The sequence below is a fragment of the Enhydra lutris genome, unplaced genomic scaffold (assembly GCF_002288905.1).
Source record: "Enhydra lutris kenyoni isolate GAN:26980312 unplaced genomic scaffold, ASM228890v2 scaffoldscaffold6, whole genome shotgun sequence".
Classification (NCBI taxonomy): Eukaryota; Metazoa; Chordata; class Mammalia; order Carnivora; family Mustelidae; genus Enhydra; species Enhydra lutris.
In genome coordinates, this window is record NW_019154090.1 from 1758770 (window position 1) to 1773939 (window position 15170).

The 15170-nt window shown below is 59.4% G+C and overlaps 1 protein-coding gene across 1 annotated transcript in view; it reads right to left on the reverse strand.

Annotated features, from left to right (window-relative positions):
• LOC111141492 (cadherin 4) overlaps positions 1–15170 on the reverse strand; it is a 511455-nt gene that overhangs the window by 33207 nt on the left and 463078 nt on the right. The window contains exons 6-7 of the mRNA XM_022494091.1: positions 13663–13807; positions 3551–3723 (exon numbers count right to left, since the gene is read on the reverse strand). Coding sequence (XP_022349799.1) covers positions 3551–3723; positions 13663–13807 — 318 coding nt within the window. The remainder of the gene's footprint in view (positions 1–3550; positions 3724–13662; positions 13808–15170) is intronic.

A 15170-nucleotide genomic window follows, 5' to 3' on the forward strand; every position in this document is an offset into this window, starting at 1 on the left:
ATCTCTGACTGGGCACACAGGAGACACCAGAGCCCCCTCCCCACCTTAAGGAGGCCTCTCCTGACATGTTAGTCATGTAAAAATGCTCTGTCTACACAGCTCTAATTAGACACAGTGGCAATTCCGTTTGTGGATTTTGGCTTTGTCAAGACGGCTCGCTCTGCCACCCAGACGCTGGCTCCGAGGTCATCTGCAGCGTTTCTCCCCCAGGATGCTGCTGTTCCCTGGGGCGTGGGGATCAGTGTTCTCACAGGGAGACGAGGGGAAAGGTGCAGACTTGTGCAGGTGTCTTGTGGGGAAACATGACCTTTCTGCAGGGCTGGAGCCCTAGCGCCTGGGCCCAGTGGCCTGACGGTCCACCCGCTGGTGGGACAGCAAGCCATCTTGTCCTGCCTCTATCAGCCATTCACACTTTAGTATAAAATTTTGGGTATGATCTTTCATGGACTGTGGCAATCTAGTATAAAAGTCGCCGAAGAGTGAGGACACCTAGGTTGGAGGGCTCGGTAGCTGTGAAGCAAAAGTCAAAGCAAATATTGATCTCTTTGAGCTCAAGGTGGCAGGGGTCACAGCTCTGTTTCCCTGCCCCTGGGTCTGCCCATCTGCCGGTCCTGCCCTTGTCATGCCCACCCTTCTGATATTTCCACACATTTCTTGAGCTGCTCCAGTGCCTCAGGCACCCAGCCGAGCACTGGGCAGTCAGTGGTGCCTGATCAGATTGGGCCTGCCCTCCAGAGCTTGTGTCGGGAGGGGAACTCGCAGTAAAGGAGCCAACAAGCTCACGTGTGGTCTCCTCTGAGCAGGAGGAAAAGAACCTGCCTGGTTCAGGGAGGAGGAGGGCACAGGCCCCAAGTAGAGTGATCACGGAGGCCTCCCTGAGGGTGATGTTTGGTAAGACAGGAAGAACTGGGGCCTCAAGCACCTGGGGACAGGAGAGAGGCCCAAGGAGGCAGTGGAGGGGTAGGCCGGTCCTCAGCACTGGAGGAGTGGGAAGCTGGGTGGGGGCTGCAGGCGGCATAGGAGCCAAGGTGCCAGGGTGCCTGGCACGTTTCCGGCACTGGCTCCCTCCTGCAGACCCCCTGCCGCTCCTTCTGTCTAGGGACCTTCGCTTCCCCAGTTGGGGTCCATGCAGGTCTGGTGCGCACACAAGGCTGTGCCACGGGACGCCAGCAGCGGCAGGGAGTGTCCACCAGCTGTCTCCGGACAATCACAACCTGTGGTCTGCGGACGTGCTAATTAGCGCAGACAGCTTGTGTCTAATTATTTCACTTGACTCGTTTAAGATTCAGAGACCATCTGCTCTGGGAGAGAGGAGGGGAGGGGCAGCTGGCGAGGGGCCCTTGGCCGCTGAGCAGACCCTGAGGCAGCTGGCCGGAAGGAGAGGCCCAGGCCCCTGGGTGGCCCCTGGGTGGCCCCTGGGTGGGACCCCGCCCGCCTCTCTGTCTCGGGCGCCTGAAGTCCGCGCTCGTGAAATACTGAACAGAAGCCCTCTGTGGAGGGCGAGGCTTCGCTGGGGCCGGAGTCGGGGGCCGGGGGCGCGCGCGGTGTCACCAGCACTGAAGCCTGGTGGAGATGGTGGGGCCCAGAGCTCTGAGGTCCGGGCCCTCTGGTGAGAGAGCCCGACTCCCCCTCCCCCGCCCCCTGCACGACGTCCTGCCCACCTGCCTGTCTGCCACCCGCCGAAGGCTGAGAACATGGGTGTACCCCGGGAACCCCAAGGGGAAGACTGGCCCTCCTTCAGCCTCTCGTCACAGTTCAGGCAAGCCCATGAGCATCTGTGTCTCTGGGGGCTCTTTGAGGCCGGCAGCCCCATGGGAACATGGAGCAGAGGGCCACCAAGGGTGGGTCCCGGGACGCTGCCCAGGCTGCGAGGCACCTGACACGTGGCTGGCAGAAGTGAAGACCGATTCTACGTAATGGTAAAGCCTGAAGTTTAAATGACTGTGCGTGGCAGGGGGCTGCCCAGACCCCGCTCTCGCAAGGCCGCCTCCTGATCATCCCTGAGTTCGAAGATGCCCATTACAATTAGGAACCCCAAGACAGGCGGGTCAGGCCTCTAGTGTCTCCCCCAAATTCATGTCCTCCTGGACCTCAGAATGTGACCCGATTTGGAAATAGGGTCTTTGTGAGTTAAGGTGAAGTCACGTTGGATTAGGATGAACCCTAAGTCCCATGACTGGTGTCCCCATAAGAAGAGGGGACACAGAGAGACACCCAGAGAAGACGTGCGGCCCGGAGGCAGAGGTTGGAGTGAGAAGAGGGAGAGGGACAAGCAGACTCCCTGCTGAGTGTGGAGCCAGCCGTGGGGCTCAATTCCGGGACCCGTGAGTCACGACCTGAGACAAAGTCAGATGCTTAACTGCCTGAGCCACCCAGGAGGCCCGAGGTTTTTGACTGAAGGAAGGACCCTGCTGAGCGGTGTCTGTGACTGCCTGTGACAAGTTGCGTGTGTGCTGCCCGTCACTCGAGAGAAGTGGGTGCCAGTCATTCCTCCCAAAGGGCAACAAATAGGACCAGTTCTACCAGCCCCCAAGGTTCAGAGCCAGGTCACCTCCTCTGAGGAGCGGCTGGTACAGGCTCTGCAAAAGAGCCCCCAGCAGGGGAGTGAGAAGCACAACTTGTTTGCTCTGAGCTCAGCCAGGGTCTCCTCCCAGTGCTGGGAGTCAAGTACTTTCAAGGGTAAACTGACTCACGTACTCTTTAGAGCAGACTGGCCTCTGGTCACCGAGCAGACAGGAGGCCATCACGGAGGCGCTGAGGCAGGAGAGATGACACTCCTCTGGGAAGTGGAGAGCGCTCAGAGCCGCCAGCTGGGGACTTTCAGCGGAGCTGCTGGTGACCCTTCTGGGGGTCCCGGAGGCAGGTGACTAGGACCGTGTCATTGACCCAGATGGGAACATGTGGCCCAGTGCCTGGGCACGGCCCTGCACTCGGTGGGCAAACTCCTCTCCGGCCGCCGCAGCAGCAAAGCCTCTTCATCCTGCCTTCTCCTGAGGGTCTGGCTCTGGGTGGGGTGGACACTGGGGTCCACACGGATGGGGTGAGGGAAGGGGGTACAACACAGGTGCTGGTGAAGCTGGGAAGGCCTTGTCCCTGGCACCAAATAAGTCACTTTGGCTCTGACAGTTCCTGGCCCGAGTGGAAAGTGCCACCCCGTCTGTGTGCCCCGTGTCATCAGGGCGGGAACACCAGCATCAGACGCAGTACGGGTGTTCCAGGCAGGGGTGGGTCCTCGCGCTCCCAGTTGCTAACGGCCCCCAAACCTGGGACCCTGCTGTGGTCGCCTCCTGAACAGCACAAGGGTCGGACCTCGGCCCCACTCACACCAGCCGTGCCTGCTGGGAAACCGCGTGCAGGACCTGCTCCCAGATTCGCTCAAAGGGCTGCGCCGAACACTTAGGAACAGCTTTGTTGAGCTCTTTTCTCTGGGCCCGACGCTGCAGGAGACAGGCCTCCAGGGGACCCAACCTGGGCTGGGGTCAGTGTCTCCCACACGGGCTGCAGGGGCAAGGCTACCCTCCCCCGGTCCCCACAATGCCCCCCACCTCACCTCTCGGTCCAGGCCAGCTGCCACGGTCACAATGTCCCCTGTCTCGCTGTTGATGGTGAACATGTTCTGGGACGGGCTCTGCGGGGTCTGGGTCACGATGCGGTACCGCACCATCCCGTTGGCCGTGGTGCTGTCGTCTGCGTCATTGGCCGTGACAGTCATCACATAGGTGCCTGGGACAGAGAATGCGTCTCAGACAGGAGCATCTGCTGTGTCCACCGTCGCCTCCACGCACACACCCGGGGCGGACCTCGCCAGCCGATCCCAGTCTCTCAGGGGATGGGGTCACCGTGCACCCTTCCCACAGCCCACATTGTTGGAAGAGGGGCTAGAAAGCAAACCTGCCGCCCCTACTTCCCCAAGGGGAACCTTCCAGAGCTCAAGGTCCAGAGCATCGGGACTGGGGCCCAGAGAGGAGGGAAGAGCGCCACGGGCTGCGGGATCAGCTTTTCCGGCTGTGAACGCGGCGCCCTCTCCCCTGAGCCACAGGGTTCAAGACCCGGCTCTCAGTGTTTGCCGGGGCTCCGCCGAGCGCACGTGGGGTGTGGTGTGGCAGGGACGTGGAGGCTCCTGGAGATGGAGCAGGGTCGGGCATGGGGCGGCTCTCCGGAAGGCAGGGAGTACGTGATTGAGGGACGCACAGAAAAGGAGCTGACAGGAGTCCCCAGAGGGGAGGCTGTGCACACGGCGTGGGTGGGTAGCGTACGTGCAGGGGTGCCCGTGGGACACGTGGCTGTCTGCGTTCCAGAGCCGCCCCACAGCTCAGTGTCTGTTTCCCTGACCACACGCAGGGCTGAGCTCTGTGGTGGCACTAGCACGGCCCCACTCTCTGAGGGCGGCACCTGCAGGTCCCGTGGTGTCCACCCTTCCCTGCCTTGCGAGGCCCTGGTTGGGTCAGCACATCCTCCCCATGGCCACAGTGATCGGTTTAGCTACAGGCACCTTATCCATCACAGTCAGCAATAACCACGTTTGCTGGGATTTCTGGGAATCCAACATGCTGTGCCTGCCCCTGGGTCTGCCAGGGTCAGTGAGTGAGGTTGGGGACGATGGTCACTTTCTGGCCACAAATGAAATGGCTGAAGGACAGGGCCATCTCAGAGCCTCAAGAGGGACTCAGGTGACAACTTCTCCCTAGGAAGCCCCTGGATCAAGCTGCACCTGAAGCTATTACCTAAAGATTTTTAAATAAGCAGACTTTTTTTTTTTTTTAAAGAACAGTTTTAGGTTAATGGCAAAATTAGGGGAAGTTACCTTATAGACTTTTTGTATAATTGAGCCCATGACTTCCCTTTGCACCTTATGCCATTTTAATTTGAGTTTTTGTCACTTGCAACCCAGTGTTCTGACTCTGCCCTGTTCCACTGGAGTCTTGGGTCTGGAGGCCCTTGTCCTGAGCGAGTGTTTTTAGTTCAGTTCCCAGCTCAGAACAATGTGCTGTCCGGGGCCCTGCAGGGGCGCGGGGAGTGTGGACACCTGCCTTGAGACAATCCTTTCTTGGGAGTTGCTGTCTGAAGCTTGGGCTGAACTGGGCTTGGGGTTTCAACTGCGCAGCTCGGCCTTCAGGCCTGAGAAGGGGATGGGGAGGGAATGGGAAGGGGGAGGGGCTCTACGCACCCAGAAACCCCGTTTCAGCTGGGCCTCAACTTCCTCATGAACTCCTTGACGAGGTCCCTGTTCCCAACACAGTCCCTGACTGGCAAACCGGGGAATCAGTTTCGGGGGGCGGCGGAGTATCCCCAGAGCTTTAGAATCTCAGGCTTGGCGTCAAATTTGGGGCCTTCTGAGAGAAAGTTCTGGAGACAGAGTGTGTGCAGGCTGGATGTGGCCGAGGCTCTTGGTCTCCAGAGCCCGCCCAGCCGGTCTGCGTCCCTCGCGACGCCCTTGGGCCCCGGGCGTGCAGGACTCGGGTCTGAATGTCCGGCAGCAAGACTGGCCCTTCAGTTTGGGGCTCGTCCTAACATCACCTCACGTGCAGGCGTCCAGCTTGCTCACCGCCTTCAGGAATCTGCTTTTAAAAACCAGACGAGAGACTTCCAGAAATTCTTTTCTGATTGCGGAAATGAAACACACCCGCGGAGCCCGGCGCGTTGTCACGGGAAACTATCAGCAGGTACAATGGCGGAAAAGCCGCTGGGGACCCCGCCGGCTGACGCACCGGCCGTGGCCGCTCGGCTCAGGCTCCCGTCGTGGAGCCTGAATCTCAAAACTTTACCGCGGACACACGTCTGGCTCCTTCTCATTGAAACAACAACAACTTTATTACTGATCCAAGAAATGAAAGTCAGGCATTTTCAAGTTCCAGAAAGGCAAACACTCTCTAAAAATAACAACGCTGGAGACTGGCAGGGAAATACGGGGAGGGGCACCCCCGCCCCCCACAGCGTCCAGGCAGCTCACGGCCTCTGCTTCGGGGTGGTTCGCCGTCTAGACCCACATGCCTTGAACACGTGTCCGCCTGACAAATCCACTTCTAGGAATTCGTCCTGTGGGAAAATCACCGAGGTGCGACGGAAGATTGGTCTGCGCCCCCAGCGGCCGTGCTGGCTCGGATCCTGAGAGCAAAGCCCCAAATCCTCCATAGATATTTATTAAATACCCACCGCGGGCCAAGCACCGTGTTCAGCAACGCACGTCCGCGTGCAAAGCAGATGAACAAAGTCCCCGGTGCGCGGGTGGGTGTGACTGTTAAATCCCGGCATGAGCCCTGCCCCACCCCGGGATGGAACATTCTGTATCTCGATTTCGTCAACCCCAACATCCTGGCTGGGATATTGTGCTGTGGTTCTGCCAAGACGTGACTGAGAGACGGAACACGCACCTCCCGGCAGCCACCCCGTGGCAAAGACGGAACGCTAGCCCACCGCCCGCGGGAACCAGCGGGGGAGGTGGCAGCTCCCTGCAGGTCAGGCCTGGAGGAGGTCAGACCCTGTATCTCTAGTAACAATCCAGGAAGCCAAACAGTCATCCCGCAACCATTGGCCCAGAACTGCGGGGACTTGATCAGCAACTGAGAGCTTCCGTAGTTTTCATCCCGGCTTCTGACTCAGGACCGGCCAGAGGAGTGTGCCTCCAGCCAGTGACACGGGCCGCCCACCTGCCACTCGCCCAAGCCCGCAGCCCCCCCCCCCCCCCCGGGCACAGCCGAGCAGCCCCTTTCCCACTGCGATGCCCTTATCCGGCTCTGGATCAGCAGAGCTCCGGGGGGTGGGCTTTGCTCATGTCCACGTCACCGTCAGGGGACCGAAGGGTGTGGGGGCTCTGTCCTCGGCCGCACTCGGGGTGCGCATATACCGCGATCTCCAATACGAACCTCATGTGGAAGCCCCTGACCCGGGAGGCCCCTGTCCGGTGGTGAGGACAAGCCGCGGGCATAATTGGTAAGTAGACGATATTAACCGCAGGACAGCGGGTGTTGCTTAAATAAATTATGATGTTGTTATAACCTCGTGATCATGGACTAGCGTGAAGCCATTAAAACGTTGTAGAAGGACAGTTTATGGTATTTGAAATGTTCATGACAAATGTGCGGCTCACTGGAAGAGAACGAGGCCTCTAGACAGTTCAGCGTGACCCCAGTCTCTAGAGCAGCAACGCACTTATGCAAAGGAGGGGAGGCCAGAGGGCGTGTGGCGGGCGGGCCCTTGCGGGTGCCGTACCGCATGTGTTTCCCTCTGGGATTCTCTCTGTATCCTCCACGGGTCCTTCAAAGGCTCTCACTCGATTATCAGAAAGTAAAATGTTACCAAAAAAAAAAAAAAAAGGAAAATAGAAACTAAGAAAAAAGGCAACTGAGAAACAGAAGATGTGATTTTGTGTTGAGAGCCTACATCACAACTTGGTTTCTCCCAAGAAGGAGCGATTCTGAAAGCCCGGCTGTACCACCATTCCATGGTCAAGGAGCCAACGCGTGTCAGTGGGGCTCCCTGCCATGCATGGGAAAGGGACCAGGTCTGTGGAACAGCAGAGACGAAATAAGAGCTTTCAGGGTCCCAGGGCAGAGCTGGGGCCAGAGGAGAGGGGAAGATGCAGGAGGAATTCCTTTCTGAGAGCCTGGAGGGCCTTCTGGGGGAGGTGGCCTCCCTTCCTCTCTGCACATAGTCTAGACCTCACTTGTGTGCACCCACCCAGCGGGCACAGGATGTGTGCTGACCTGGGGCCAGGTTCTAACCTGGGTTGCACCCTGCCTGCGGCCCTGAGCTGTGGGTTCCCTTGCCGCTGTCTGCCCCTGACACATGACGGTTTCCCGTTCAGACTCCTGTTCCGGCTTTGGTCCCGGTGTTCTTTTCCCCGAGGCCCGGTGGTCCTCACAGCCTGCGGTAGTCTCTGCGGCCTCCTCCGCACCCTTCCGTGCTGGGGTTTGGGTGGATGAACCCCGTGCCCAGCCCTAGAGCTCGGGCCCTGACCGGCAGTGGCTGATGGCCATGACCTTGTAACCCTCCTACAAGGCTCGGTAGGGTGGGTGGTCTTCCCTTGGGCACAGGGCAGGTGCAAGAGGGCTGGGAAAGTGTGCCAGGCCAAGGGCACGGCTCGAAGCAAGAGAACTTTATCATCTCTCAGTTCTGGAGACCAGAAGTCTAAAATCAAGGTGTCAGCCTCAGTTGGTCCTAACCTCTCCTTCTTAAAAGCGTCACCAGTCCTAGTGGATCAGAGCTCGTCCTAACTAATTATGTCTGCAAAGGTCCTCTTTCTCAGTATGGCCGCATTCTGAGGTTCTCGGGGGACCCAAATCTGGGGGCCACCATTGTACCCAGTACAGGGATTAAGCTGGGGCTGAGGTGGGGGCGGCTGACCCCTGGCTAACAAGGCACGAGTAGAGAGACCTTTTCCAACCAGATGCCTTTCTGTGGCCTTGGATGACTTCTGAGGCCAAGCTGGGCGCAGGGTGGGCCTGGGAGGGCTCTGTCCGGATCAGACCCCGGCTGCCGCATCATCACTGAGCTCCCTACAGTCTGGGAGTCCTCTTCTGGAAGGTGGGCATCCGCTGTGGGGTCCTGGGGGGAACAGAGGAACTGCCTGGGATCTGGTGTCTAGGGCGTGAGCCGGGCCTGTCCCTGAGTGGCTGGACGGTGTGGCCCTGGCCTGCAGGGTGGGCTTCCGGCTCTCCTACCTCCTCCGGCCAGCCGGGTCGCGTCCACACACAGCCTTGAGCCCCAGCAGCCCCAGTTACATGGTGTGTCCCATGCTGTATCGGTGCAAGCCATCTGGCTGCGGTCTCGGGTGTGCTGGCATGGAGGAGACGCTCACACCAGCCGCTCACGTCTGCAGGCGCGGGCACGTGAAGGTGCATCCCCGTTCCCCGGGCCTGGAGCGAAGCATCCTTCCAGGGCTTTCTCTGGGCGCCGCCTCCGGCCTCTCTTGCCAGCAGCGAGGTTTCCATTTTTCTTGGCAAATGAAACAGAAGATTGGGATCGTGGTTGCATCTAAGCGGGGATGCTGCCCGCCGTCCGAGGTACGAGGCGTCTCTTGCCGGCTGTATCAGCAGGAACGGGGGAGAGAGCGGAGGGTCGGCTCTCCGCGGAATTCATGTTCGAGCGCTGCCGTCCGCCTTAAAGGATTAATTTCACAAGCCTTAAACTGCAGTTTAATTTGAAAACTAATTCAGCCCCATAATTGGCTTTCTGCTCAAATCACTGAGGCTAAAGATTTAAATTCTTAATATTCAGATGACTTTCAAGTATCTGGCACCATCTGAGCACTAGTCCGTGGCATTCGTCTCGGCAAGACCTCCGCCGGCACCGAAATAAAATAAATAAATGGGCCACTGATGGAATAATCTATTTGAGCAAAAACTCTGCATTATCTAGACGAAGGTTTCTCTCACTTCATTTTCAGCATATAGATTTCTCTGCTATTTCATATTTTAAGGTGACATTAGTTTCAAAATTTATAATATAGGCCCTCACACAGTTACAAGGGGTTAGGGAAATCAGGATTTCCAATTAAAGCCTTTTTTAGTTAAAAGACGATCACGGTGGAATATTACCCTTTCCTTGCGAGGTTCAAGAAGCCCGCCTGGGAGGGCTGATGGCCAAGCAGCTCAGAGCTCCAGGCCTGTCCCGAGTACCGGGTAGCCTCCAGAGAGTCAGGGGAGGGTTGGGGGTCCATGGAGTCCCGCCCTCGTCTGGGTGACAAGAACTGACAGGATCTCTGCCCAGTGCTACAAGCCGACCAGCAAACCAAGTAACTAACTCAATGAGTAATGGGGGATGGATGGGAGGCAGGCAGGGCAGACACCTGAAGGAGTGATATGTGAGCTGAGGGAGCATCCATGGGCCTGGACATCCGGGCTGAGGGCAGAGCATGTGCAAAGGCCCTGAGGCAGGAAAATGCTTTCCTTTCCCAGAGGCCTGGGATGTTTGCTTCTCTGCCTTTGCCAGGGCGTGCCTCTGTATCCCTTGTTGGCACATAGGTAGTATATAGATTTCTGGGTTCCTCAACTAGACGATGGACTCCTTGAGGGTGGGGTTTATACAGAGAAAGGCCCTCTCACATACAACGTGCTTTTCTGTGGGGACACTGCCCATGCTACATTCTGTCCTTCTCCTCTTTCCATCTCCTTCCTTCCGCCTGATAGTGGATGTGATGCTTGGAGGTGCAGCAGCCATCTTGTGACCATGGGGTGAGAAACCAGAGAAGGAGGCATGGACAGCTTCAAGCTCTCCCCCAAATCCCTACTGGTATAAGCTGGGTTTTCTGTGACTTGCGACCAAACGCCTTCCTGACACAGACTGGAGACAGGAAGCAGTTTGTACCATGGTTAGCACCGTGGCTTCGAGCCAGACCGCCTGGGTTTAAATCTGGCCTCCTTTCTATGCCTTTGTTCCCTTATCTTCAACGTGGGAGAAGAAAAGTGCTTATGCACTTATGGCACAGAAGCACGCATGTACATGCCTGTGCGGGCACACGCAGGTCAGCCGGCTGACGGGTGAGTGAGGTCCGTGCTTCGCGTCACTGTCACTGTTCTGATGCGGTCACGCAGGATGGTTCCCGCCGGCGGGAACAGGTGTCTCTACTATTTCTCACAGCCGTGTATGGTGCCCACCTGCTGTTTGCTCCTACCTGGTGTCGAGCCCCCTTTGCTGGAGCAGTGATCTGGTTTTCCTTGGGGGAGCCACGCCAGCCACAGGCTCAGACCCTGTGACCGGGGGGGTCTAGAACTGGACTCTGTCTGTGCCTGACGGAGGCTCGCAGTCCGTGCCCTGGCCGTGGAGACCAGCCAGGCCAGATCATGGGGTCTCCCAGGCCCCTGCTGGTCTCCAGCAAGAAGGGGTCCCTCTCCCAGGGCTGTCCGTAGCACACGGTCACGCCACAGCTGCTGAGGCGTCTTGTCCACAGCGTCCTTGAGACCGAGCCGGCAGCAGAGGGGAGAGTCGGACCGAGGTAAGCAAGGCCCTGGCCCGTCCCACTCCAGCCCTAGCACGCGAGGTGCTGCCCGTCTCTGCACTTGGCTGTTATGTGAGCCAATGTGTTGCCTTTCCCAGGGGGGTTTTGAGGTGGGTTTTGGAGACCTGGAGATCTAACAGCTGAGATCAGAGCAGCGGACACTCTTGGCCCCAAACCTCAATGACCATGTCTGTGCCAAACGGGACGGGCCACCCTACGGCTCTCATGCCCTCAGAGCTGGTCTCATCCAGCAGCAACAAAGAGGATTTCATACCACAGTGAGACACCAGGGCTGGGGAAAGAGGGTGGGCGGGATGTGGGCTCTGCCAGGGACCCCAGCCCTGAGTCACTGTGCTACTGTCCCCAAATGAAGTACCCTAACCTTAAACGTTTTCCTGGGTGAGTCAATATTGAATACCTCTTTCTGTTTGTTTTCCCTTAGAATGTGCACCTGAAACCCTTCCTCAGCCCGTCATGCCAGAGAATGATGACTAATTTCTGGTGATAGGTTCTCCTTACCCTGCAAAGGCGCCGTGTGAAAACTTCTATTACGGTGATGCGCTGCTGGAGGGCAGGGCCTGGCGGAGACTGGCTCCGAACCCCAGGGGCCCTGTCCCGGGAGGCCCCGATGTGCTCTGTCTGGGGCCACCTTGCCTCGGCCAGGCTTTCCAGGGAGCAGCAAGCGTGGTGTCGCTCCGTCCCTGGCGCTATACCAAGCCGTGGCGTCCCCATTCTGCTCTGAGGACTGTCCCGGGATCAGAGGCAGAAGCCGGGTCCCTTGAAAGTCTGCACCTCGTGCAAACAGTGCATGAAAGACACAGCAGGGAGCGGGAAAAGAGGACCCGTCCCGGGATCCACACGGCCTCCCAGGCTTCCGGGCCGTGCTCGGCATCCCCCCGTGGCTCTGTGGAGCTGGGACGATGGTGGGGGTGGGGTGGGGGCGCTGCTCCAATCTCCAGGCTTAAAGGCTTATCAGGATTTTGAGGAGACACAGCAATTTGCTGCTTTTGTTTTCCTAATGAGTAAAGTCGGTTACACATTTGGGAAGATTTGTTTTAAAGTAAGACATGGGAGGTTTGATTTGTTATATCCAGGCACCTTCACAGAGTGTGCTGGGTCGTGGGGACAGAGGCCCACCGTATCTGCTTAACAAGAAAGCCCCCCCATTGCCCGACCCCCACGCCCCCACCCCGGCTGCCTAGGGACCAGCTGCGTGGAGCTAATTTGCCCGCCGGCCGCCTGTCCCTGCTCCTCAGGGACCTTGGGGAGGAGCTGCCCGAGGCACAGGCCAAAATAATGTCACCTCCCGTTCCCTTCAGCGACACCAGGCCGGCTGGCATCTCGTGGTTCGAGACAATCAATCGGAAACACAATTCACCTTGTAGAGAAGGCTGCCCCGGGGACGCAGCTATGACAACCTGCTCCGGGCAGAGAGAAACTCTTGCCTGGCTGCCTCACCGTGGCCGTGACCAGCCCCTCAGAGCACGGTGCTGCCCCTGGGGACGCGGGAAGCCGGCTGGACTCCAGGCTCCGGGTGCTGGAGCGCCAGTGTGCCCAGAGCCACCGGCCTTCCCAGGGGCCCGGGCGCCCTCTGGGGACGGGGTTCTCGCAGGCTGCCCGGGCGGGGTCGCCGCTGAAGTGCAGAGGACCTAAAGGTCACGCGGCGGTGGCCGTTGCTCTGACCTGCCTGTGCCACCCGCGTCCTGCTTCCCAGTGGCTCTTCCTGGAGGCCCCGGGGGGTGCTCGGCTCAGCTCCACCTGCCCAGCCCCGGCCATGGACGCCGCCCATGCCCGCAAGAGACAGCCGTGCTGGGCTGTGCGGCTAGAACTGGGGCAGAAAACCGTCCACACCCACGTCCCACCTACGACACCGAGTCCTGGGTCAGGGGCGCCGAACGCGTCTAGATTTCTGACACGTTCCCAAGGGCTGCCGCTGCGCCCCAGGCCTGGGCTAGCCTCAGCTGGGGGTGCTGCCGCCCCCACCTCCCGGGACCTGAGGCCTGTCTCCGCTAAGGGGGACGGGGAGGGGCCCGCTTCCGGCAGACGGCTTAGCGGGGCTGCGGCGCAAGCACGTGGCCAACGTCACTTTTGCCAAACTGAAGTCTGGGGACACCGGCCCTTAGGTCAACTCTGAGGGGAACTGAGGCCTGCGGGTTTGCAGGCTCACCTCTTGGGGCCGCGGGGGTCTGGCCTCCTCGTGGGCTTCCTACGAAGCTTGGAATAAAATGGAAGTGTGGCGCCAGTGACTTTGGATGTCAGGTCTTCTCTCCGACCCCGTCTCCCACCCCAGGACCTCTGTCCACACCTTTCCCTTCCCCACGCCCCTTCCAACCACTCCCCCAGACTTTCTCTCCAAGCCGCTCCTTGTCATACCCAAGCTCTCGGCCTACAGGTCACCTCCACAGAGGGGCCCTCCCTGATCTACAGGCGCCTCCATGACTCTCAGCACCCCGGGACCCTTCTGAGCCTCACTGTCCGTGACGGGGCTTTACGTAGTTGCTTTTGCTGACTTCTGTCTGCGTTCCCCTCTGCACCGAGGGGCCCGTGACACAGGGCCCGACTCCCGGGGGGCATGCGCGGCCTGCGGCAGGCGTAAGGCAGTAACCCGTGGACGGGCGCCTCCGTGGGTGGGGGAGGCTCCTGGGGCCGTCTCGGCTCCCCGAGCAGGGGCCCCCTTGACGACTGGCTGCCCCCTGTTCGCCGCTCCTCAGGGGTCGGGGGCTCACCTGGCTTGGAGCCCTCGTCCACGGAGCCGTTGTAGACCTGGTTGATGAACTCGGGGCGGTTGTCGTTCATGTCGATGACGTAGATGTACAGGTCGATGGGATTCTCCACCTTGTTGCCATTCATGTCCACCGCGTGGGCTCTGAGCTGGAAGGTGGCACAGACATGGTCAGCCTGGGGACGGCCCGGGACAGGCACCCGCCGGCCCGCAGCTCTGGGCTGGTGCTGACGTGAGGGCCTGGGCCCCTCAGGGGACCGTCTTGGCAGGGGCCGGGCCTGGAACGCGCCACGACACTCTTCTGAGCCTCGGGGCTCCCTCTGAGGAAACAGGGAAGGGCTGTGAGAGGACCCTCGATATTTGGATTTTTTTTTTTTTTGGTAAAGATTTATTTATCCATTTGAGAGAGAAAGAAAGCAAGCAGGCAGGAGCAGAGGGGGAGGGAGAGGGACGAGCAGACCCTTCACAGAACGCAGAGCCCGATGTGGGGCTCAAACCCAGGACCCTGAGGTCATGACCTGAACTGAAACCAGGAGTCGGACGCTTCACCGGCTGAGCCACCCAGGCACCTGATTGTTTGGATTTTTCATTCATTCACTCATTCGCCATTCATTCATTAATTCACTCACTCAAGCGGTATCTGTCAAGCATGTCTGTGTACCAGGCACCAGCTGGGCCCCTGCTCTGTGGCGCAGACACGACCCAGCCCTGGAGCTTCTCATGGAGAAGGGAGAGGGACGCCAAGAAGGAAGAGAAGGTACAGGGAATTGGGTGAACTGGTGGTGACTGGCTGGGGCTGGGAGGAGGCCAGGCAGGCTTCTCAGAGGAGGTGACGTTTGAGCTGTGGCCTGACGAACGGGACAGGGAGAAGAACAGGCGTGAGGTCCCACGGGGGACACGGAGTGGCTGAGGTGCGGGGGCAGCAGCGGGGGCTGGAGAGGGTCATGCGAGACCTGGGATTTGGGGGAGAACCGAGGGCTGGAAAGGGGTGGGGTCTGCCCAAGGTCTGCCCACGCCAGAACTGTGACTGTCCCACATCTCTCTGCTGACACCTGGTCTCCTTCAGCTGCGCACATCGGACCTCGAGGTCTGTGCCACAAGACAGCGCCACGCCAAGGGTGCGAGTGGAACGTACGCTTGAGGCCTGGGGTGAGAAGTGTCTCGGGCTGGGGGTCTGCACGATCCTCGTGTCATGGCCGCTCTGCCAGCCTCTGGGAAGGGGGAGGAGGAGGCCGCATCCCACACCTGCCCCCGGGAGGCTCTGGCCAATGGTGTCCACACCAGCCTGGCCCCGAGTGCAAGTTTACCCTTGAAGTGGGGTGTTTGAGGAGAAGCTGGAGGCCGGCTTCCTCTGGAGGAGGCCTGATTTGTGGCAAGGACACAGATGAGCCCAGTTCCCGGGGGGCCTCAGCCCGTGTGCCAGAGGTGACCGCACACTTGGTGCCTTGGCTCCAAGCAGAGAGCAGAAGGGCCGTGACGCGCCCCTCGCTGTTTCGGCCCCCGCCCCCCGCC